General features: G+C 42.8%; 1 protein-coding gene across 2 annotated transcripts in view; it reads right to left on the reverse strand.

The window, feature by feature from the left end:
* The window catches only part of LOC113115360 (transcription factor Dp-2-like), a 41,500-nt gene extending 28,758 nt beyond the window's left edge, over nucleotides 1-12,742 (reverse strand). The window contains exons 1-3 of one of the 2 annotated variants that reach the window (XM_026282884.1): nucleotides 12,648-12,742; nucleotides 3,675-3,747; nucleotides 1,020-1,068 (exon numbers count right to left, since the gene is read on the reverse strand). In XM_026282884.1, the coding sequence (XP_026138669.1) occupies nucleotides 1,020-1,068; nucleotides 3,675-3,689 (64 nt within the window). In that variant the 5' untranslated portion in view covers nucleotides 3,690-3,747; nucleotides 12,648-12,742. Of the gene's footprint in view, nucleotides 1-1,019; nucleotides 1,069-3,674; nucleotides 3,748-12,357; nucleotides 12,381-12,647 lie in introns of those variants that run through there. The other variant, XM_026282885.1, reaches the window with a different exon arrangement.
* Nucleotides 12,743-25,303: the final 12,561 nt, after the last annotated feature.

Genomic DNA, 25,303 nt, shown 5'->3' on the forward strand with positions numbered 1-25,303 from the left:
TGAAATATGAACTTGTGTGTGATACTTGTATCATAAAGCTCCGGTTGACTGCTCACTGACAACATCAGTCGTTCCTTCATGTTGAATGAGTGACTCCTGAGCAGGCTTCTGATTGGTTAACGCAGCGCAAATTGACGCCAAAGTTCACATTTTTTAACTCGGGCGGCAGACGCGAATTCACGTCAAACACATAAATGCACAAAAGCACCCTTCGCGTGTATCACGCCAGACACTCAATTCGCGTCATTCGCACGAACTAGACGCGCAAATGAGGTAAATTCACGTCTTCCGCGCCATGCTAAACGCCTCATTCGCGCCGCGAGACCTCCAGACATGCGTAATCGCGCTTTTGCATTGACTTAACATTTAAATCATTTGCGCCAGATGCTCTATTCGCGTTTACAGCATAACAGTCAATAATTACGTTTAGATGCACGTCACTGAAATAATCATATTATTGGTGCACATGCACACATAGTCATCGTTTTCATGTTTGTTATAATAGTATCACAGATGCATCAATTAAACTTTGCATATGTATTTAATTTCTAAATATTTCTTTAAATCCAAAGTTAAACGACACAAAGTATCCGCACTGATTTTGTAGTTTGATTCGGATTCACAAACTCATGATTTGGTCCGATTCCGATTTAAAGGAGCATTTAGTGGTGATTTAAAAGTGTTCACCTTGTTATTAATTGAGGGAAAGTCTCAACACTGAATTAAACATGCTTTATTATGGTATGGAGCTATCAAACACATCCATTTCAAGACAACCGTAGCTAGTACGTAAAAGTTCACTGCGTGTCAGTAACTGCCTATCATTTATTTTAAAGCAAAACTGAAAAATGAAAGCATAAGTGAACAGTTTATTGCAGTCTGAATGAACCTGCACTTGAAGAACTGGCCCTTGTACCAAGATAATTCATTAACTTAGGTCTATTTATTTCTGTACTTATGCTTCACACAAATGTGTCTGCAAATACATGCATATTACAGAGTAAAGGAGTAATTGTTACCTTTGGAGAGGTTTTGGTTCAGAAAAGCCTTCAGGTCTCCACACACAACCTGAGTGGAGAAGAGTTCAAATGAATGTCATTATATTTGACAGATAGATGTCAAACTAAAGAAAAACCCCACATTTCTAGGCAAAACAAAAACAAGAGATACTGTAAATTTGCTAATATTTCGCTCATGGTTGATACTGTACATTATTCATCATGTATTATTACTGCTTACAACAAATTAAACAGATGCATATGAAAAATAATGTGATCATCAGCAATAGACAGATTCTAATTGAAAACTGCATAAGGAGTCAAATGATGATGCAGGAAGTGGAATATGTCTGTGCAAGCTTTGGAGGTGTTGATGGAAGCGATTTATGCTTTGATAAAAATACTGAATATTATACAGATCAAGTTTAAAAAAAAAAAAAAACTTTCTCACCTTTTTGCTCAAGATTATGCATTTGTTTTATGAAGCCTACCTGTGTTAACTAAATGTTAATTAAAAAAAAGGCTTTAAGGCAGAATAAAACAGATTATTTTTTTTAAAGTAGTGGCTCTGATCTTCATTGTGGTGTATTGCATATTCAAATATTCATACAGCAAAATATACTGGAGGCCATCAAATTTTAGTGAAAATAATCAAAATCGCTGGCGGTGGCTGGGAACTAAAAAAAATGCTGGCGGGAAAAAAGTTAATAATAAACTTGACCCATGTTTGACAATCATAAAGTGTCAGTACTTTTGTTTTCATTTTGAACAGCACATTATACATTTTCTTTTATCTTTTAAACCATCCGTTTTAATTCTTTGCTTGCTTGACAATATGACAAATTGATGTGGTTATGTAGTTTTTCAAATTACAAACTTGCATTAAAACAAATATCTAAAGAATCCAACATTTTTTGCATTATTTGTTTGCAAATTTCTTCTGTGGTGTCAGTACAGAACTGTGGGTCTTAAAGGTCTCGGTTTAGTGCTCTGTTTCTGAGCTGATAGTGATATCTCCCAGCAGCACATTACAAACCTCCAAGCTCCACCACACACAGGAGGATGACTTTAACTTTGAACTTGTTACAAGCTCAAATGTGAAGCGGCTTCCTCCGCGTGTGCGTGGCTGTTAAATCAGCATTAAAACTCTCGTCAGAGGGCCACATCAAATCAGCAGCCTGAGCCAGTGAAAGACTGACTACATCTATAGAATGAAAGGCTTTAAACGGACGAGCAAACAGATGTCGCTGAAGTTTACAGAGACATCTATTCACAGGGGTCGGAGGTCATGGAGTGTGTCACCATGATTTAATCAACAGGACATCCCAGAGGCATTTCAACTAAATGAGAAATGTAAGGCAGAGGCGCTCAGTAAGCAGAAGATACAAGAGTGTAACCACTCCATCTACAAATTCAATGGGTTTGGGGACTTAAGACCTGATAAACTGTTACAGCCCCTTCCGTCTTCATGTCCTTACATTAGTTTAACAGAAGCAGTTTCTCTTAATAGCAGGACTCTAGACTGTGACTAAACCGTGTTAGCGGTCGCAGAGGAGACACTCATTTGAAACGCACCACATGGCCAAAGAGACGGCGCAGTGCGATCTTACAGGAAATGTCCATCAAGCCACCAGAATTAAACCAGTAAGAAGCGACCACCAAACTATTTTAAAGCTAGATGAACCAGCACTGACAGTCTCAAGAAACTGACACTGAAAACAAGAAAAACAATCCCGTTAGAACGATTTCCAAATCAGAAATCACCAACATTAACAACGTACGGTATATACTTCAGTAACCCTAAACTGTAACATGGTGTTGTGGTAGAAACGGGGAATATTCGTTGTTATCAGTAACTGAATTTAATTACAGTATCCTTTGTTATTAAGACATAGCGGGTTTTGTGCATTATTATTTTAACTAAATGTAAGGCTGGTCTTGTAATAGTCGACCATCGAGTCAGCATCAGCAAACTCATCTTTACAGCCAACACAGAATCAAAAAATACTCGTTCATTAAAACCACTCAGTTATCGAACTATGGAAAACAAAGTTGTGCCTTAACATAAATCAGTTACATTTTACCCTATAAACAGACTTTAAACAGACGTTACTGTGTTTAATATAAATAAAAGTATATTTGCATCCCACCTCAAGCTACTGTCAGGAAGCATGATCAATATTTCAGTAGTTTTAATCATTATTAAATCATTTGGTGTATGTGTTGGGTCACACTGCTGTCAAATGTTAGTCTGGAGCCCTGAAATAACATCATGTTCACAAAATATGTTTTACATCAGAAATAGAGCAGAAGTTAGCACAGCAAACACTCCTAAAAATAAAGGTTCTTCATTGGCATCAACGGTTCCACAAAGAACCTTTAACATTTCATTCCACAAAAGGTTCTTTAGATTATTAAATGGTGCTTTTGAGAACTGTTCAGTGAAAGGTTCTTGGGGGAAGCACAACTGGTTCGGCATCGCTGTGAAGACTCTTCTGAAACCTTTATGTTTAAGAGCAAAGGCCCACTTTCAAAAGAGCTCTTTCACTTTAGTTTTGTCATCAGTGCAAACAGTGGTTTTATCATGTTGACACTTGAATCATAACAGACCTGACAAAGAGCAGAAAGTCTCTTTAATCACACAGGTGCTGTTGACATGTGACCAAAAGCACTCACCGCGTTGGCCATCATACTGAAGATGAAGGGCTCCTTCTGGTCAGATCCCCTCACACTCAGAGCTGCACGGCCCCTGTACACACACACACACACACACACACACAAACGATCAGGTATGTGTGCACCGTAGCAGAATAACTTTATTTTATTTGTTAACAGAAACCGTAAACAAAACTAGTGGTCGACCGATAGGTGTTTATTTTGACAGCCGATGCCGATATAAACAGGGGGACCGATAGCCGATATGATTTTTTTATTTTTTTTATTATTAATATTTAAGAAATCTGAAATCATATGACAATGGATTTTAAAATAAATGTGTAAAAGAAACATGCTTATAATTTAGATGACAGTATATTTCACAAATAAATACATATTTAATACAAATATAGATAAAAAGAAAGTAAACACTGTAACCTGGAGGTCACTCAGTATTCTGGGAAGTTTGTGTGCACCGGGAATCATATTTTTCAAATAAAGCCAGGGTAATTCTCACTTTACATGCAGCACACGGTGAAAATGACATGAATATGACAGAGGGCAAATGTAAAAAGCACAGCACGAGTCAGAGTATGTGAGCGGAGGAGAAGATTTTTAAGAAGTCGTGGCCTCATGGTTTTCCCTCGCTGCACCACCGCTCCATCATGAGTACAATTCATGCCCACGGTCCGCAATATATCTGCATATTTAGCAAGAATTCATGTTAAACACTAGATTTAGCGACAGCTTGATGCAGATGGATCTCTCAGATGAGAAGGTTATACTGACGGTAACAGCCACGTGGGAAGTTAAAAGGAGTTTGTCTGTTCTTTTGGGGTAAAGCATGATAAAGCATATTCACACGCAACCGCTTTCGCAATACTTCATTCAAACAAATGTGATCTTACAGTGCTACTTCATCATCAGTATCTGATTTTGAATGATTTTGAAATCTTGAAGAAATGCATCGATCTGTAGATAACTGATGAAAATGTAACGTTATTTTCATCACAAACAAAATGTGCACAGCAGAAAGCAGCAATTATACCTTTTAATGCTGACAATGTTATTAGTTTGACGTCTGGTAGGAAAAAAACGTCACAGTTTCCCACTCGTAATGACAACACTGTGGTAGCAATAATGTGCATTAACTACTAGAACACACCAACAGCTTACTTACACGGGAGTATGCTTGCATGGACTTACTTACACCAATATACTGGAAGCATGCCACTCAAGTTTTTAAACAAGGAACTTTATAAACTACAGTGTGTAAATGACAGAAATGCTTGCCAAAGCAAACCTCTTTAACACTAGCCACAGATTTCAAGCCATATTTAGACACTGCATAATATATGCCTTGCACAACTGCGACAAATGTTTATTGGCAAAAGTAAACCAATGCATGCGAGTGAGCAAAGGTCACACCACAAATTGTAGGTCAACCGCTGAGAAGGCACTTCGATGTTGTTGTTATGCTAGATGCGCTCAGTGGTCACCTTTATGCAAAGCAAGCGTGCTTTCCGTGCACAACGATAAATATATCTCCTGCATGTCTCCAGGAAGCTTCTTTAAGTCTGCTAATGCGGGCGCCCATATGATCCGCGTGTGTCTTGAGGCCGCTTTGGGAGAGGCGTAGAGCAGACAGCTGGTAAGCATGGCTGTGTCGGAGGGGGTGAGACAGAATGGACCATGCAGATCAATAGACGGGGGGATCCAGCCCTGCGGCCCACCGCCCCAGTCCCACAATACCCCCCTACAGCCACACATAAAGGCCTTTTGTCCCATGGGGGAGCAGCCTGACAGAGGAACCAGAGAGGAGCTTCAAAGTGGCTGGAGGTCTCTCCTTTTCAGTTTCACTTGCCCTCCCCCAGTCCCCGTTTCTCTTGTCCTGGGTGAGGCAGAGGCCACCCAGCAAATGTGAGGGAACGTGGGTCGCCGTGGTTCGACACATAGCTGTGGTGACATGACACTAAAGAGACGACTTGTTGCAGAGTAAGAGTGGAGCATAAATGACAAAAGATTTTACTTTCGCACTGTAAATCAAGTCTGTGGTTGAGCTTTGAAAAGGTCTCTTGAGATCACAGGCGACTTCTTGAGGATCTTCCTCAATGGGTTTATTGACCTACATTTGTTGAAACTCATGTGCTTGTTCTTAATCCCAGCAGAAGCTTTGTTCGTCTCATTAGTGGTGCTTGCAAAGAAAAGCGTCACTAAATACTCATATTTGAGTCCAAATCGTTCAAATTCCTAACCAAGTATTGAACTTGAGACAAGAATGGTGCCAAAAAACAAGGCTTTTGGAGAAGAGGTGTGTTGTTTTTCTAAGCAATCTACCTTATGTCTGGTTAAGTAAAAACATCCTATAGAGTATAGCAGAGGAGGGACCAGAGTCTAAAGACACTCAAAACCCTGTCCAGTCTACTGTATCATATTTGAAATGCAAACTCCAAAGGCCTTGAAAAAGGAAAATTGCAAATTGTACTAGATTCTCTTTTTGTTTTCCAAAGGGTCCATTTTTTTTTTTTTTTTTTTTGGATGGGTAGCCCAACCCTACAGAAAAGTAATATCTGAAATGTATTGCTTTGTGACTGGAAAATTCATAAAAAATAAATGGTGGCTAGTTTTAGTACAGCGCCTAAACAAAATCTTACAGGATCCTCAGTTTAATAATATCCACTTCAAATTTGGAACATAACTTATTTAGAAATAGGACTTTGATTTTATAGCAAGTTCAGAATGCAAAATGGATCGCTTTCACAATCTGCTGTCTTTTTGTCTTCTTTAAAAAGAGACCAACCTTAGGTTTTGTTAGAAAGGTGTTCATAAATTACAATAATTTAAGTCTGAACAGTGCATTTTCTCATTTTTGATGCAAGTGTTTTTTTGCAAAGCATAGAATATCAGAGACAGAAGATGGACTCGGGCCAGTAAACAGCACCTTAGAAAACAATATAACACAACACCCTGACAACTATCTACAGTACATTAAAAGCTACACAGAACACTAGCAACTGCACAGCCTGGGCAACCACCAGTACCACACACATTTTCTTAAAAAAATGTAAGTGTCAGGTTCTCAGTGAACCACAGTTCCCTCAAAGCCACAATCAGATGTACGATCATTTACAGATGTGTTGTTGTAACTGCTTGACGTTGATCTTTTATGAGCTCTGATTGCTAGATGGATTAGGTATTAACCCACACCATCAGTCAAATGATTGTGGGCCAGGGTAATGGGACGGTCTGCATTGTTGTGCTGTTTTCAGTGCAGTCATGTTGTGGTTTCCACAGGCTGGAACGAGCAGCAGCGAAACGATTACGTGCAGGGCAGTGTGATGCACGGAAAGCAGAACAACACTCAACAGATCAAGTGGCATTTAAATGCAAACATGTGCATCGTTCGTCTGCGGTGTCGAGCTTCTCACTGGATGAATGCAAAATCCACAATGATCATGCACACAAATGCAACACTGAACACAAAGATCTACTGCACTGAGAGTGGAAAATTCTTACTGTCACTGCCTTTTAATAAACCATCTGAGACCACATAGCAACACGGCTGCAAGTTTGGCACAGGCAATATATAAATCAACAGCATTATCTGCCGCCCCATTTCTCCATTTCTAGACTTCAGCAAGCCTCTCAAGATGCAGTCACCCTGCGGTGACCCTCTCTATTGTCATCCTCTTCCGTCCTTCAGTTGGCCTGCCATAAATCCCCAAGCTCTTCATCTGTCAGCCGGACACTTCTTTCATCCTCCTTTCTCTCTCTGCTCGTCACTGTCCTCTCTTCCTTCTCTCAATCTCGATCACTGATAGACTGAAAGGCACTGACCTGGAAGAGGTGATCCACACAGTAGCAGGGGGTCTAGAGAAACAGGCCAGCTTTGATAGTTTTAGGGCAGTTTAGGGGGATGGGGGTCACCGATTCAGAATATGAGGTCTATGATGTAGAACAAACCCCAGTTCTGCTGCACTTTAGGTTTCATCCATGTTCTTAATCATCTGCTACCCAAACAGAGCCCAACGGTGCAAGATCAACTTGGGTTTGAATTAGTAAAATAACAGTCCAATAAAAAAAAGAATATTTTAATATTTGAATGTTTAACTGCATGCTATTTTAATATAGATTCTACATATTTTTTATATATTAATTAAGTCTCCTCCTATGCGCTCCAATTAATTTGATCAAAAATACAGTAAAATTGCGAAATATTATATATGCATTTAGCAAAAAACATAATTTTATGTATTTAGCAAATGCTTTTATCCAAAGTGACTTACATTGCATTCAGGCTAACGATTTTCTGTGATCATGTGTTCCCTGGGATTCGAAACCCCAAACATGGGCTTGTTAGCGCAATGCACTTCCACTTGAACTTTTTAACTACTGTATTTTTCCGACTAGAAGTTGCACCTGAGTATAAGTAGCATCAGTCCAAAAATATGTCATGACGAGGGAAAAAAAACATAAGTCGCACTGGACTATAAGTCACATTAATTTAGAACCAAGAACCAAGATAAAACATTACCGTCTACAGCCACAAGAGGGCGCTCTATGTCTTCAGCCCTCTCGCTGCTGGAGACGGTAATGTTTTCTCTTGGTTCATTTTTCTCGGTTCATGTCAAATTAATTTTGATAAGTCGCACCTGACTATAAGTCGCAGGACCAGCTAAACTATGAAAAAAAGTGCGGCTTATAGTCCGGAAAATATGCTAAAATTACTCGAGTCTTTGTTGTCACATTATCCTTCAGAAATCATTCTAAAATTGTTAAAAAAATAAAAATAAAAACAATTATCAAAAAATAATAAAATAATAAATAAATAAAAAAGTAAAACAATTTTTTATAAAGTATTAATGCTTGAAGAGGAAATAAAAGTATTCAAATCTCCCAATTAGAATAAATGATCATTATAAATATGTATGTTTTATTATGAACACTATAAGCATGAGCGATCTGGTCAGATGGAAAATAAAAACGAGCTTGGTCTAAAAATTCAAAACTCGGGTCAGGCCGCAGGGCGGGTTTGGGCTTCAGTCGTCAAACGCCCATCCAGACCTGCAGTTCTGCTCAAGACTGGACTTCAGACTGCAGCAGCCCTTGCTCTTCCAGACTGGGTAAGTGCAAGTCACTGTAGGTTGTGTTTCTGCTATTAAATGAGTTCTATTAGTGGCTCACTGTTCACGTGAGGTCAGTTATGAGATCCGCTTGCTGGAAGAAGCTGGTGAGCTGCAACATTCAAGATTCCCAAGACTTCCCAAAGCTCTGGTGGGGGTCTCCATCCTCGAGGACAGACCCCCCCCCCCCTCGTCCCTCCGTCACCCCCTCCATCTGTCACTCGTGCGGCTCCATGGCAACAGCCAGGCCATCCACCGGAGAGGTGCACAGCAGCTAAGCAAGATGATATTAACATCCCAAGCACAAAATAGTCTGACACTGCAGATCTGAGGCTTTAGAAGAGCAGCATCCCCCATCAGTCCTTCTGTCAAAGCGTCTCTCCAGGAGGCTGATTAACATGGGCTACTCAGAAGAGGATGACATTCGGTCTTCTGAGGGAGTGCATGCGTGTCTGAAATACAAACAGCCTGACTCACGCTGTCATGTAAGGTCACTGAAAAGAGGAAGCACACACCAATGCACTGTGTGACGCTAGATTCACGGCACAGGTCAGCCTCCACGACTCCGGCTCAGAAGACTTATGTTTTCTTGAACATCGAGAGGAACTACAGGTGTACGACTACACCTCCGGAAAGCGAGATCTCACACACTGCTGTTCATGAGTTGTGACAGAATGCAATTGCTGCAATGTTGATGATAGCAGCTCTGAAAACGTCCTCGAGGGTCAGTCCTTGTCTTTCAGGACAAAAGGCAAAATAAAGAAAACTTGATAATACATCATATTTTTAGACATCTGCGTTGTTCAAATGCAGCAACTGACTTTTTTTTTTCTTTTCTTTTTTAAATGTCCAACATTCCATTTTTTCAGATGCCCAAGATTCTAAAGTTCTAAAATAGTCTCTCCCTCTTACAAACGGCTGCTCCCAAGTAGAAACAGAGTAGGTGCGATCCCAGTCATCGGCGATGGACGATGGCATCATCTGTTGACCCAACCCCATGTGAGAAGACAACAGAGGATGGACTTTTTCACTGGAGGAAGCAGGATTATGGATTATGGACTCATATTTCATCCAGGAATAACGTTTTGTGGTTAAAAACGTCTTGACGATGGATTTGTTTCTTAGAAACACATTAGAAGGTTTCGGCTTCTCCAGACTTTGATTGACGGACTGCGTGGATTATTGTGAGGTTTTTATCAGCTGTTTGGACTCTCATTCTGACGGCACCCATTCACTGCAGAGCATCCATTGCTGAGCAAGAGATGTAATGCTACATTTCTCCAAACCTGATGAAGAAACAAACTCCCCTACATCTTAGGCGTCCAGAAGGAGAGGGAATTTTCAGCTAGTTTTGGTGAACTATTCCTTCATAGTATTATTTAATATACAAATATTCTCCGTTTTTGTTAATAAAGGTCTGAAAACAAACAGGATTTTCATAACTACCACAGAAAAAAACAAAATATGTCTCCGTCTACATCAACAGGTGCCTTTAAATCAGAAGGACTGAGATCCACTGCCTTACTGAGCTCCTATAGTGAGGCTACACATGAGAGATGTGAATAAATACATACTTCGAGCAATCCAGAAGCCCAACGCTGGATCTCCTGCTTCCTAGAATGGAAACTGCTGTGTTGCAACATGAATGGAGAGGGTTAAGTTAAGTCTCCCAAGAGGACTGGGCTTCAACACACACACACACACACACACCTCGCGCTGTGGACACACACAGGCGGCGGAGCGCTAACTGTATGAGCGTCCCGTGGGGCATGCTACAGTGACACGGAGCACACACCAGCGAGCAAGACAGCTGGGAAATGGCGCCAAAAACGGTCCGTGGTGTGTGTTTTCTCTGTCCTTTCACTCTCTTTTGTGTGTGTGCAAATACAAACACACAAAGACAGACCGCAGCCTCTCACGTGACAGCTGCGTCACAGATCAATACATCTGAACTCTACATTCGATACTGCTTAACTAGCTGACGCAGCAGAGTTTACACCAACAGAGACGCAGCCACAGAGAGAAAAATAAACAGACAAAGCATCCACCGCTTCACACACACGGGAGAAGTTGCTCGAGGAGCTGAATGGCACGGGGACACCTGTCACAAAAGCTGTGAGCTCTGGGACGGGGGTCTCTTTCCCTCCTCCTCCTCTCCACTGGAAGGATTAAATATCCAGACCGTTTGTGCGGGACCAACAGATGTCTGCTTCCAATCTGACACAGCCTGGCCTGCGATCTCAACACACTGAGCCAACAAAAACCCCATGACCTCACACAATGACCACACCAAACACACTCTCAAACGCGTCTCTTCTCGTGCAGCTTCTCCAACGTTTACTTCACGACCTAGTGAGCAAGCCTAAATAACAAGGCTCAGGTGTTTCTCCACAAAAATAGACAGTCTCAAAGGGGAAAGAAACCACAAACGAAACATTTCAAGAGACAGACTCGTCTGAACATATTGGTAAATGTTATTTAAAAAGTGGCAATATGGCAAAACATTGTTTTTTCTGGTTTTATTGGATCTGTATCGTGGTAATACCATGTTTTTGAACAATTGGATTATGGCTAAATTATGTTTTTTATTAATAACATGATTTTTAGTGCGTGGTACAATGTGGTATTGAACATAGTACAATATAAATGTGACCCTGGACCACAAAACCAATCATAAGGGTAAATTTATTCCAAATGTTTCTCAATAACAAAGTTTTCCATTGATATATGTTTTTGTAAGAAAAGGACGATATTTGGCTGAGATACAACTAGTTAAAAATCTGGAGTCTGAGGGTGCCAAAAAGTTGAAATATTAATAAAATCGACTTTAAAGTTGTCTAAATTAAGTTTTTAACTAGGCATATTACTAATCAAAAGTTACATTTTGGTATAATTATGGTCTGAAATTTACAAAACATCATGGAACATGATCTTTACTTAATATCCTAATGATTTTTGGCATAAAAGACAAATTGGATCCTTTTGACCCATACAATGTATGTTTGGCTAGTGCTAAAAATATATCTAAAATATATAAAAATATGTTTGTGCTGCAGGTTCATATTTGGCACATGATTACTGTAAACACTACAGTAACGTTACAGTAACTCAGATATCAAAGCCCTTTTAAATCACTTTAAAAAGGCACTTTAATATGTATTCGAGCTGGTAAGAGGATATTTATAAGATTCTCACGACACTGTGGTTCTGTACGATCCTTTAATACATTAACAAACGTCAAAACATGAAACTGACAGGAATATACAACACTAGCGCTAGCTGAGGTAAACATTCCCAGAGGAAGTTTATTGAGACATTATCGCCTCGAGACCGACGTTTTATGAGTTAACCCGACAATAAACGACCTGATTCTCCTAAAACCTCCATTAGAAACGATATTAGAAGAAAATATGAGGAAATATGAAGCACTTCTCACCGAAACGCTGCGATACGTTAAATCCCGAGCAGCGGAAATGTGCAAAAGCTGCGGAACAAACCGACACTTCTCGATACCTACCTCAACTATTATCTGCACTTTATAAGTCAATTTAACGCCATTATTACATTTTAACTGAACTTACGTTTTAAAACAGGGCCGTGAGACGTCATCGAATCTGGAAGGAACTCTTCTTTATTGATATTGCACTTGCTCTCATAAACATTTCCAAAACCTAAAGCTAATTAGTTACTCAAATCAAATTATGAAAGTGAATAATAATCGACTACTTTGTTGTTGAACGCATCAACAATAAACGCTGCTGTCAAAAGATGTAGCCTTTATAACAAGAACCTTTTGATACTTCCTACGTTCACTTCATATTTTCAGTCACATATTCACAGCTTGTCCTAAATATGATAAGAAGCACCTTACCTCAGAAGTGTTTCGAGTTGCTCTGTCAAAGAGGATGAATGAGAGTGAAGCGCTCACTTCCGCTGAGCTCCGCACACAAGCTTGGCGGTGGCAGCCAGCCGTCGCCTCTGATTGGTCACACCTGTCCGTGACGTCAGACACCAGGTGGACGGGGATTGGCTGTCCTGCGCGTAATGTAAAGCAGGCGTGGCCAGGCTATGAGGGGTAATCAGACAAATAAAGTAATTTAAATGCCTTGTTTTGATTTTAATTAGTGTTCGCAGACAAAAGGAAACAATGGGAGTCTGCGCGGTGCTGCGTTACTCTGGCGTGGTGCGACGTCGGCTCGCCATCTGGTAGTGACCACATGTTGATTAGGACGTAATTTGACATTTAAATTTTAAATGTGTTTGGTCGAAAACAATGAAGAAGACACTAAGTTATATAGGAAACATCCCGGCGAGGCCATTCCCCAGTTCGGCTGCAAAACTTTTTCAAAGTTACTCGATTATTAAAACGAGCGATGTGAGAAAGATTGGTTACTGAACCGAGGACATCAAAAGCTCATTTCCATATTGCACATCATTAATATTGAATACGAGAAATGTACATTATCTCTCCTTGACTTGTTACAGTGTATAATAAGTATTCCATCCAAAAAATGTCTAAAACTGGCTGATGGTTTGAGTTGTTATGTAAATAAATATGGTTCACTCATTTCTCAGATATTTTTTAATTGATTAAAACTACTTTTGAAAATTACAAATCCTGTCATTGTCCTTGTCCCCAGCCAAATTGGACCTACATCTTTCATAGTTTTGTTCTGCTAAAAACTTTTAGTTAGAAAAGAAACTCCATCAATAACAAGTTTAAGTTGTTATCATTCACATCAACTGATTAAAAACATGAAATTATACATAAATTCTACGAATAAATTCTATTTTACAACTGTTCACATGTTTTCGGTCAGTCCTGTCACGTTTAGATAAAACTCAACATAAAATGTGTGTAATGCACCTTTAAAGGTATAACTCAAAAGAAGTGGCATAATTTGACTGAGGTGAAGCTGACACTGATCAAGGGTGAGTTCTGTCATTGAATTGTATGATTTTAAGCTAGTTTCTCTATGATATTTTTGGAGGAGGACAAGCTAAAGGGTCAGGCCCTGTCACAGTAAAACATCCCAGAAAATAATGACATTTTTAAAAATCCAAAACGTGTAAAAAGTTACTTAAATTCCTTGATTGCATGTTAACAGTTTTTATGCTAGCATGCTAGCAGGCTCAGTAATGGTAGTTTAAAATGTCTGACCGTCAGGCCCTGTCACATTCCTGTGCCTCACAAATGAATGGCATTGTTAGTTTTTATTACCTTTATTGCATATAATATGTATTTAACACAAGCCATAAAAATGTCTATACATTTGCTGTATCATAGTAAAATATACTGAAGGTAGGAGTATATATCCACTACTATGTTTTTGAAAAAAAGTCAGATGTAAAGGCAGTATTTTTACAATTATATGAGTGCCTGGTGGGGTATTCTGTGATTGTGTGTACTACAATTGACCGAAAAGTTGCTTGTTTTCCTTAAAGAAATTACAAAACCCTTTTAGATACAATCAGGGACATGTCACCAATAAGAAAATGCTATTTGTATCAAAGACATTCAATAGGAAACCATTCTAACATATACAAGTTTGTCTGTGACAGGGCCTGGCATTTTTAGGGATGAAATGCGAATAAAAATGTATTTATTTCAATCATAGAAACATGCTGAGATGGCACTATATCTGTTTCATATAGATGAACATGTCCTCCATAGGACTCAATGTTCAGATTTAAGATTTAGATATTTTTTTCACCCATGATTTTTACAAGTGGAAATGTACGTTTCTGGTAGAATGTCCCTAAAGTGACTGAGAGGAAGGCGTTGTAGAAACATCTTCACATCCCTAAAATGTGGCTAAAAGTGTTTAGTTTCTTAACAGTCGTATCCCTGATTCACAGGCCTATATGGATATATAGGTCACATTTATATGAAATAAAGCAGTTCAAGTGAGACCAGAGCTAGCTGAAACACCTTTGCAATTAATATTTCTCAAGGTAGGTGCAGTATACATATGTGTGTGTGTGCTGTAAGTTTTCACATGCAATTATATGCATTTATACATAAAACATAATTCAAGGCAAAATGAAAAACTGAATTGGAAGTGGCAGTTGCTCATTTGAATACGCAAGAACTACAGAAGTGTGTGCAGATTGGAGTTTGATAAGAAAAGAAGCCATAACAAGCAGCACCCAGGGGCCACACCTGCTCTTTGCACATCATAAATGCATGTCATGACTGCAAAAAAAATAAATATAATAATGATAACAATGTCAGCACTGTCAATGTGTGCATCTTGCATCTAGCAGGGACTTTTGCTAATTCACAGATTTTTCCCAGTTGGGTTTAAGATGCATTTAATCCATGCTGCTGAATTGTGAGAACCCTCTGTGAGGTTTGTGTGTGTCTTGAACAGGGACTGTTGAGGCAAAGCTAACAGCAGTACATCGTCTCACACAGGGCTGGCCCATGATGTCCTGTGAAGACGGTCGTGACACTGACTCTGATCTTCACGGGGCCACGAGGCTTGATGTGTGCTGACAAGTAGCTCCACTTGAACCTACAGCAGCACATTCTGAGCCTGACCGATAGATACACACACACACACACACACACACACACACACACACACACACACACACACACACACACACACGTTTATGTGCAATATACATCGCAGCACCAGCTGGAGAACAGTTTAAGAGAACAACACATACAGCAGATGTGAATACAGAACCTGTGCTTCAAACACTGTTTGCACTTTTTGACCTGAAACCGAAGAAAGAGCCTCCGCTGCAAAAAGTTGCACTATTAAAAATAATAGTCCTATAGTAATGCCACCTAATCTTTCAGCTGGACAGTTTTTAGAGTTGCTTTAGTCATAGCGCCCCCTAACACTGAAAACTGAAACTCAATATGGCTTTTCCCCTCTTTTTTCCTTTCAATTAAGTATTATGTCTATAGAAATGCTCATAGAATATATATATATATATATATATATATATATATATATATATATATATATATATATAGACATTTTTTAAATAGAGTTTTAATAGATTACACAAAGTAGCATTGAAGTAGAAAATTAATCATTTTAACTTTTGCGTGAGGAAGATTGACGTTTATGACAATGAAGCACGTTGATCCTTAGATGACTTTGATTTCTAATGCTAAAGAGGGTTATTTGGTTAAATGTTTAATACTATTTAGAATTGGATTATATGTAAACACACGTTACATGTTTTTTGGGACTGAAGCTCTTTGTGGGGTATCTGTTTTGTTTTTTAGCCTGGTGACAAATTCTGACATCTGACTAGACTAGACTTGACACTCTTGCTCAGCAAGTTAGAGACTAAAACATCACACATCAGCAGAGAGTGAGAGAGAAGAAGAATTCCCTCCAAAATGACAGTTTTATCATCATTTACACACCCTCATTCCCAAACCCCATGACTTTGTCTTAAATAGGACACAAAAGAAGACATTTTGAAGACACCCTTGCAACTGGGAGAAGCCTAAAGCTTCAAAAAAAAAAGGACACAAAACACCAAAAAAGTGGTTAATTATTATTATTATATTTGAAAGATTAAATGTGGGTTTGATATTTATACAAATACATTTGGAATAGTCTTAAATGCAAGAACCTCTCTGAACCTCATTAAACAAACTTTTACACCGTGTTCCTGTGCAGGTGCAATAACTGTTCAGTTCATTCTTCCTAGCATTCAGCACCAGAGCAGTGATGAAGAGAGGAAGTGAGAGGAGACCAGAGATGCTCCAACACATCTGTACAAAAGTGCAGAAAAAGGGCTTGTGCATTACTAGTCCGTATCAAGTGCAACACACTGCCATATATTCAAGTCTAGAGACATAGATAACAAAGACACCTGTGAAAGACAGTCCCAGTTCTGATCTGCAGACAGTCTGCATTAAATACATCTGAATGTCTGATGCAGCTTCTGTCTAACACCTGCAGTGCAATGATGGATTCACATTTACATTACATTTGATAAATACAATCTGTTTCTGACATTATTTTTCAAAACCTTCTCATTTTAAAGCATGAAGTGTTCAAAGGTTTTCACATGCAGTTTAGTTTCATGTGCAGTTAAGATTAAAAAAAAAACTATTATGTCAAAGACTTTTGCATAGTACACCAGAATTATTTCATTTTATTATATAGATGTTTCATCTGTGAGTAAGAGGATGAAAACAAAAGGTTTGTTTTTGGGCCACTGACCTTGAAAAGTTGTCAAAAACGTGTCAAAACTTATAACTTAGGCAGAAATTTGATGATGGTAAAGTAATGTTTAGACTACAATTGCACATTTTCATTAATGTTTCTTAATAATTTTCAGCTTTGAGCAATTTTTCAAGGCAACTTTTGTTAAAGAGCAGGTCATATGATATTTTAAAGTGCCCTTATATTGTGTTGGATCCCCTTACAACAGGTTCAAATGCATGTAAGGTCAGAAAACGTAATTTTATCAGAATATACTTCTAAGCAATATTTCTTGGGCAATTTCTTTACTTTTCTATACTTTAGCACTCCGCTGACTTCTCATGCAGAGCAGACAGAGTTGTTGTGGCCTTAAGAATTCACAGTATTGCTATATCGCGATATCTATAGAAACCTTGGGTGGAAAAAGATAGTCAAAATATTTTTACTTTCAGTTTTTCTTTTTCACCCAACGAACATAAGGATAAATGCAGGACACAAGACTCTGGCTCTCTCCGTCTTCTTTGAAGCTCCCATGAAATATCAAGACAGAAAATACTCTCAAGTTCAACAGTATGATGAATAAATGTTAAATGTAACACTTTAAGATGTTTTGTTAACATCAGTGTATTAACATGAATAAACAGTGAACAATACATTATTTTTATTGACATTAACAAAGATTAATTGTATAGAGTCACGCCTGTTTCACACATACTCCGTCTGCAGTGTTTATGCATTACGTATGTGGAGCAGAAGCAGCACTGACTCATACTCATTGTGCTTTCACACAGGACACGTTTGCAGTCCGCTACTGACCCACATCTGTTTAGACCACAAACACAATATTTCAAATCATGTAAAAAAAAATAATAATAATCTTTCAGCATTGTGACTCTTATCACAGAACAGTAACAATCTTTCATAATCATAGACATTAGTTTAAACTCAAATATAAACATTTTTCACACATTTTACTTCATGGGTTTGTATGATAAGCTGCTCAAGCAAGCAGCAAAACATTTCAACTCAACAATTAGCCTACTTTTCTTGTTAGGATATCGCAAATATTTAAAATTAAAACACCACTGACAGAAACAGTCGACTCTCGTGCCTTTTGTATTTAAATCTTTTAATGTGTTTGCTCAGTTTTTCCAAGATAATTTTTTTAATCGTAGCTGTTAGAGTTGTACAAGAAAAAAGGCTGTATTGACTGCAAATACAAAAACGAGACGAGCAAAGAAAACTTAAATATAGGAGCATAGAATGGGAAACGTTAACCTGTTAACAGCAGGTTTCTATGACTAGTAAAATAATGGCAACATACTCTGATGAACAAAGCTCTCCTCAGAGTGGCTGCTTCATTGTGACAGGTGTCGTTAATTCACAATTCTGCCACCTGGGAGCTCAACTAGGTAGTGGCGCTGGAGGATTAACATTGTGTAATCATAAGAGAATGGTTCACTTTAAATATTGCGGTTATTGCTAATACCGGTATATTGTCACACACTAAATTAACATTATATCGATAATAGTTACTTTGAATATCATGTTTATCACCCATACATATAGGGACACCCCTACCATGAAACATTTTAGATAAAGCCTCTCTTACTTTATTTAAACAGTATTTCACAAACACCTCAAGCTTTATTCCAATTCACAATAAGCTTTTGACCTGTAACAGCGGTTATGCTATTCTTATATTTATTAGGACAACGGTTTAAGAATCAGTATCTCTTAGAAACATGCCGCCTTTAACGTACAGCCTCAGAAGAGCTTATGGAACCATTTTCAGCATTCATGAAATGTTTCTAGAGCACCAAATTGGCATAATGATTTCCAACTGGAGTAATGGCTTCAGACTGTTCAGCTTAGCAAAGAAAATCTATATATTTTTGCCAATTTAAATTAATAATAATGGTCCAGTACTCAGGGGGAGGAACTTACAGCACTGATGCCAGAGAGCAGTTATGCGAGAAAACAGCCAAATGATACCAAACACCAACTCTTCAAAATCAAGTGATTATTTTTATTTGGAGGAGGTGATAGTAGTAGTAGGGAGTCAGAAAATCTCTCTAAACTGTTTGAGCAAACACAGAAAAACATGCCACTTGAATAAAAGCATTGGAAAAGATCTCCAGAAAGTATTATGCAAAATTCCCATGAACATGTCCCTGACCACAACATTGACCTTTGCCACATCCCCGAAAATTCACTTAAACGCTTCAGTGTCCTGCGCCGCTTCCCTGACCCTGTCCAGCGCCCTGTCCAGCGCCGCTTCCCTGACCCGCGCCCTGGCCTGCGCCGCTTCCCTGTCCCGCGCCGCTACCCTGTCCAGCGCCCTGACCCGCGCCGCTTCCCTGTCCTGCGCCCTGACCCGCGCCGCTTCCCTGACCCGCGCCGCTTCCCTGACCCGCGCCGCTTCCCTGACCCGCACCGCTTCCCTGACCCTGTCCAGCGCCCTGACCCGCGCCGCTTCCCTGTCCAGCGCCCTGACCCGCGCCGCTTCCCTGACCCGCGCCGCTTCCCTGACCCGCGCCGCTTCCCTGACCCGCGCCGCTTCCCTGTCCAGCGCCCTGACCCGCGCCGCTTCCCTGTCCAGCGCCCTGACCCGCGCCGCTTCCCTGTCCAGCGCCCTGACCCGCGCCGCTTCCCTGTCCAGCGCCCTGACCCGCGCCGCTTCCCTGTCCAGCGCCCTGACCCGCGCCGCTTCCCTGTCCAGCGCCCTGACCCGCGCCGCTTCCCTGTCCAGCGCCCTGACCCTGGCCCGCGCCGCTTCCCTGACCCTGTCCTGCGCCCTGGCCCGCGCCGCTTCCCTGACCCTGTCCTGCGCCCTGTCCCGCGCCGCTTCCCTGACCCTGTCCTGCGCCGCTTCCCGCGCCGCTTCCCTGACCCTGTCCTGCGCCGCTTCCCTGACCCTGTCCCGCGCCGCTTCCCTGACCCTGTCCTGCGCCGCTTCCCTGACCCTGTCCTGCGCCCTGTCCAGCGCCGCTTCCCTGACCCTGTCCAGCGCCGCTTCCCTGACCCTGTCCAGCGCCCTGACCCACGCCGCTTCCCTGACCCTGTCCTGCGCCGCTTCCCTGACCCTGTCCTGCGCCCTGTCCAGCGCCACTTCCCTGACCAGCGCCCTGTCCAGCGCCGCTACCCTGACCCTGTCCAGCGCCCTGACCCGCACTGCTTCCCTGTCCTGCGCCGCTTCCCTGTCCTGCGCCGCTTCCCTGTCCTGCGCCGCTTCCCTGTCCTGCGCCGCTTCCCTGACCCGCGCCGCTTCCCTGACCCGCGCCGCTTCCCTGACCCGCGCCGCTTCCCTGACCCGCGCCGCTTCCCTGACCCTGTCCAGCGCCCTGACCCGCGCCCTGACCCGCGCCCTGACCCGCGCCGCTTCCCTGACCCGCGCCGCTTCCCTGACCCGCGCCGCTTCCCTGACCCTGTCCAGCGCCCTGACCCTGACCCTGTCCTGCGCCCTGACCCGCGCCGCTTCCCTGACCCTGTCCTGCGCCCTGGCCCGCGCCGCTTCCCTGACCCTGTCCAGCGCCCTGGCCCGAGCCGCTTCCCTGACCCGCGCCGCTTCCCTGACCCTGTCCGGCACCGCTTCCCTGTCCAGCGCCCTGGCCCGCGCCGCTTCCCTGACCCTGTCCAGTGCCCTGGCCCGTGCCGCTTCCCTGACCCTGTCCAGCGCCCTGGCCCGAGCCGCTTCCCTGACCCGCGCCGCTTCCCTGACCCTGTCCCGCACCGCTTCCCTGTCCTGCGCCCTGACCATAACCGCTTCCCTGACCCTGTCCCGCGCCCTGACCCGCACCGCTTCCCTGTCCTGCGCCCTGACCATAACCGCTTCCCTGACCAGCGCCACTTCCATATCCAGCACCCTGCCCATAACCGCTTCCCTGACCCAGTCCCACGCCGCTTCCATATCCAGCACCCTGGCCAAAACCGCTTCCCTGACCCTGTCCAGCACCCTGACCCTGGCCATAACCGCTTCCCTGACCCTGTCCCACGCCGCTTCCGTATCCAGCACCCTCCCCATAACCACTTCCCTGACCAGTGCCGCTTCCGTATCCTGCACCCTGGCCATAACCGCTTCCCTGACCCCGTCCCACGCCGCTTCCCTGACCCTGTCCAGTGCCACTTCCATATCCAGCACCCTGGCCAAAACCGCTTCCCTGACCAGCACCCTGACCCTGGCCATAACCGCTTCCCTGACCCTGTCCCACGCCGCTTCCACATCCAGCACCCTGGCCAGAACCGCTTCCCTGACCCTGTCCCACACCGCTTCCATATCCAGCACCCTGCCCATAACCGCTTCCCTGACCTGCGCCCTGACCATAACCGCTTCCCTGACCCTGACCCGCGCCCTGACCCTGTCCCAAGCCACTTCCATATCCAGCACCCTGCCCATAACCGCTTCCCTGACCCTGGCCATAACCGCTTCCCTGACCCTGGCCCGCACCGCTTCCATATCCAGCACCCTGTCCCACACCACTTCCATATCCAGCACCCTGCCCATAACCGCTTCCCTGACCTGCGCCCTGACCATAACCGCTTCCCTGACCCTGACCCTGTCCCGCGCCCTGACCCTGTCCCAAGCCACTTCCATATCCAGCACCCTGCCCATAACCGCTTCCCTGACCCTGGCCCGCACCCTGGCCATAACCGCTTCCCTGACCCTGTCCCACGCCACTTCCATATCCAGCACCCTGGCCATAACCGCTTCCCTGACCCTGTCCCACGCCACTTCCATATCCAGCACCCTGCCCATAACCGCTTCCCTGACCCTGTCCCACGCCACTTCCATATCCAGCACCCTGCCCATAACCGCCTCCCTGACCCTGTCCCACACCACTTCCATATCCAGCACCCTGCCCATAACCGCCTCCCTGACCCTGTCCCACACCACTTCCATATCCAGCACCCTGGCCATAACCGCCTCCCTGACCCTGTCCCGCACCCTGGCCATAACCGCCTCCCTGGCCCTGGCCATAACCGCCTCCCTGGCCCTGGCCATAACCGCCTCCCTGGCCCTGGCCATAACCGCCTCCCTGGCCATAACCGCTTCCCTGGCCATAACCGCTTCCCTGGCCATAACCGCTTCCCTGGCCATAACCGCTTCCCTGGCCATAACCGCTTCCCTGGCCCTGGCCATAACCGCTTCCCTGGCCCTGGCCATAACCGCTTCCCTGGCCCTGGCCATAACCGCTTCCCTGGCCCTGGCCATAACCGCTTCCCTGGCCCTGGCCATAACCGCTTCCCTGGCCCTGGCCATAACCGCTTCCCTGGCCCTGGCCATAACCGCTTCCCTGGCCCTGGCCATAACCGCTTCCCTGGCCCTGGCCATAACCGCTTCCCTGGCCCTGGCCATAACCGCTTCCCTGGCCATGTGGTTCACTGCATGCAAAGCCACCGATGGTTCGGCAACACTTCTGTGTGGCAGGACAATGGCCATCATTGAAACAGCTTTCAGCATACAGTGGAATAATCTCCGGTATGGGACATTGACCCGGCTTCACTGAATGAACACAGATAGTCAGCTTTAGTTTGTGCATCTAGACCAGGGATCCTCAAATCTGGACTTTGAGAGAAAATCATAGGCAGGTGACTTTGATCAGGGTTGCAGCTAACTTCTGCAGCACATTTGACCTCCAGGACAAGATTTGAGGAACCCGGATATAGGCAGTATGCCACTTTGTTATACAACAAAAAGCGTGAATAGCAAGTTTTACCTACAGAATGAGTTATATTCCAAGTCAGTGGTTCTCAATTCCATTCCTGGGGGACCGCTTGCTCTGCACATTTTGCATGTCTCCCTTATTTAACACACTGGATTGAAATAAACTTGTTGGTCCAATTCATGGATCTCCCTCTCCTGACAAGCTGACGATCACAATCTGGTGTGTTAAATAAGGGGGACTTGCAAAGTGTGCAGAGCAAGGGGTCCCCGGGACTGGAATTGAGAACCACTGTATTATTCCTCTTTATGTTGTAAAGCCATTTTGTCCTTAAAACCATCCCAAGGGATGAATTCAAATCAACTTTAGAGGAAAACAACAGGAAGCAAAGTTTCTGCTTGGAACTTGCATTGAATCAATTGCGTTACTAGCGTGTGTGTGGGTTTTTAAGTGACGTGACCAATCCAAAGTGCACACACAGAGCAGTGAACACACACACACACACACACTGTTAACACACACCCAGAGCAGTGGGCAGCCATTTATGGTGCGGCGCCCGGGGAGCAGTTGGGGGTTCGATGCCTTGCTCAAGGGCACCTAAGTTATGGTATTGCCGGCCCAAGATTCAGATCCACAACCTTAAGGTTAGGAGTCAAACTCTCTAACCACTATGCCACGACTTCCCTTTTTAGCCTTAGCATCCATTATTAACTTAAACTCACTGAAAACAGGCAACACGCAAACAGGCCCACAGTCAAATCGACAGCATTTGTGCCCTCCAGGGCAGTCTTCATCAGAGGAACATCCTCGATGAGATGGTACAACCGTCAGCCTCGCCGGACAGAAACCATCCACTAGAGAATTAAAGAGGATTATTAGGGGAGGCCAGGGTGTGCATTTTCAGCATTTGTAAATCATGGGTTTCACAATGGGTCTCAAACTGAAATACAAAGTCTATACATATTTGTCTGGTTCAAATCAAAAGCATTTTAAAATCTACTCATTCATAAGCGTTGTTAACTACTATCAAAACTGGAAGTCACTCATTTCTGCATTTCTTCAGGTTGTGTAATGAAATTAACAGATGTTATCACCTGTGGTTCGTCTTTGAATAGCATGGGTTATGGTCAAGTATCCAAACAGACACAAAAACACAGCAATCAACGAGAAATACACTCGAGCAGTCATTCTCCCAGCCTGTGATCTCTGCTGGAAAATGCACTGAGTTGGTGCGTCAGGAGAAGCAAACAACAAAACGCACAAAAATAAAACAAATACGTATTGCTGTAATACCAACCTCTATAAAATGGGATTTTAAAGATTCAAGGAGAACAAGTCAATTCCAACCCTGATCAAACTCACCTGCCTGTAGCTTTCTAGTAATCTGAGATGCCTTGATTAGCTTGTTCAGCTGTGTTTGATTGGGGTTGGACCAGCTAAATGCTACGTTCTAGCCATGTCATAAATTTATTGTGAAAAGCAGAGTTATATGCAATGTGATTATTTTGTCTGACCCTGGGAATATCCACCTTGGAACATGTGATAGTTTTGCAGGCACAGCTCTTAGATTATATTTACATTTTTATGACATTCAGAGCAACAAAGGCTTTCTTTGGTGGTGTATAAAGACTGTGTAACTTATGGGGCTTTCACAATGGCAGTTTAGTGCGGAACGGGGCACGGTCCACATGAAAAATCGCTAATGTGAAAGTTGTCATTGGATCCTGGTGTGCACTGCGGTACTGAACCTGAGACTACCTGGAGAAGCTGGTCTGAGTTTAGTTGCTCCAGAACTGTGGCATGGTTCGCGTGAATGTGCAAGCAACACAGACTCGGTTGTGAACTTATTCAGGAAGTAAAGTATCCCGCGCATGCATAACACTGTAGATATCATTGTTTCCTCAACACACGAGAGAGTCGAGGTTGATTCCACACACTCCTAAAAGTCAAAATGTAATAAATTAAAATTAAATAATTAAAATTAATTATTATGCTGTGCATAATAGCACCAAATAAAAAAAAAAATGTTCTCCATGTTTTGTTCGCACCTTGGTTAGATACAGCTATTGAGTGTGAAAGCGGACCAACGTTTTGGGCGGCACTGGGAACAATCGCACTCAGACCGCAGCAAATGAGCCCAATGTAAAAGCCCTCTTAAATCCCACTACAGATTCTCCCCGGCCTGCAGTGATCAACTGATGTTCTACAAATGTTTCCTAATTTATTGAATGTCAAAAGACTTATAAGTATTAAATGCGAATGTGAAATTGTATTTAAAAATATGTTACATTAGATGTCTGAATGGTTGTCTTTCCTTTTTTTAATTAGATTTTGCAAGACTTCTGTTTGATGTTTGGAGCTGATGTTGCTTCAGAGTTCATAGGAAAATGGAACACCAGTTTTAAAGGGGGGGTGAAATGCTATTTCATTCATACTGAGTTTTTTACACTGTTAAAGAGTTGGATTCCCATGCTAAACATGGACAAAGATGCAAAAATTAAGTTGTATGTTTGAAGGAGTATTTCTGTTCCAAAAATACTCCTTCCGGTTTGTCACAAGTTTCGGAAAGTTTTTTTCGAGTATGGCTCTGTGTGACGTTAGATGGAGCGGAATTTCCTTATATGGGTCCTAAGGGCACTTCTCTCGGAAGAGCGCGCGCTCCCGTATAGCAGAGCACTGAG

The sequence above is a fragment of the Carassius auratus genome, chromosome 15, assembly GCF_003368295.1.
Source record: "Carassius auratus strain Wakin chromosome 15, ASM336829v1, whole genome shotgun sequence".
NCBI lineage: Eukaryota > Metazoa > Chordata > Actinopteri > Cypriniformes > Cyprinidae > Carassius > Carassius auratus.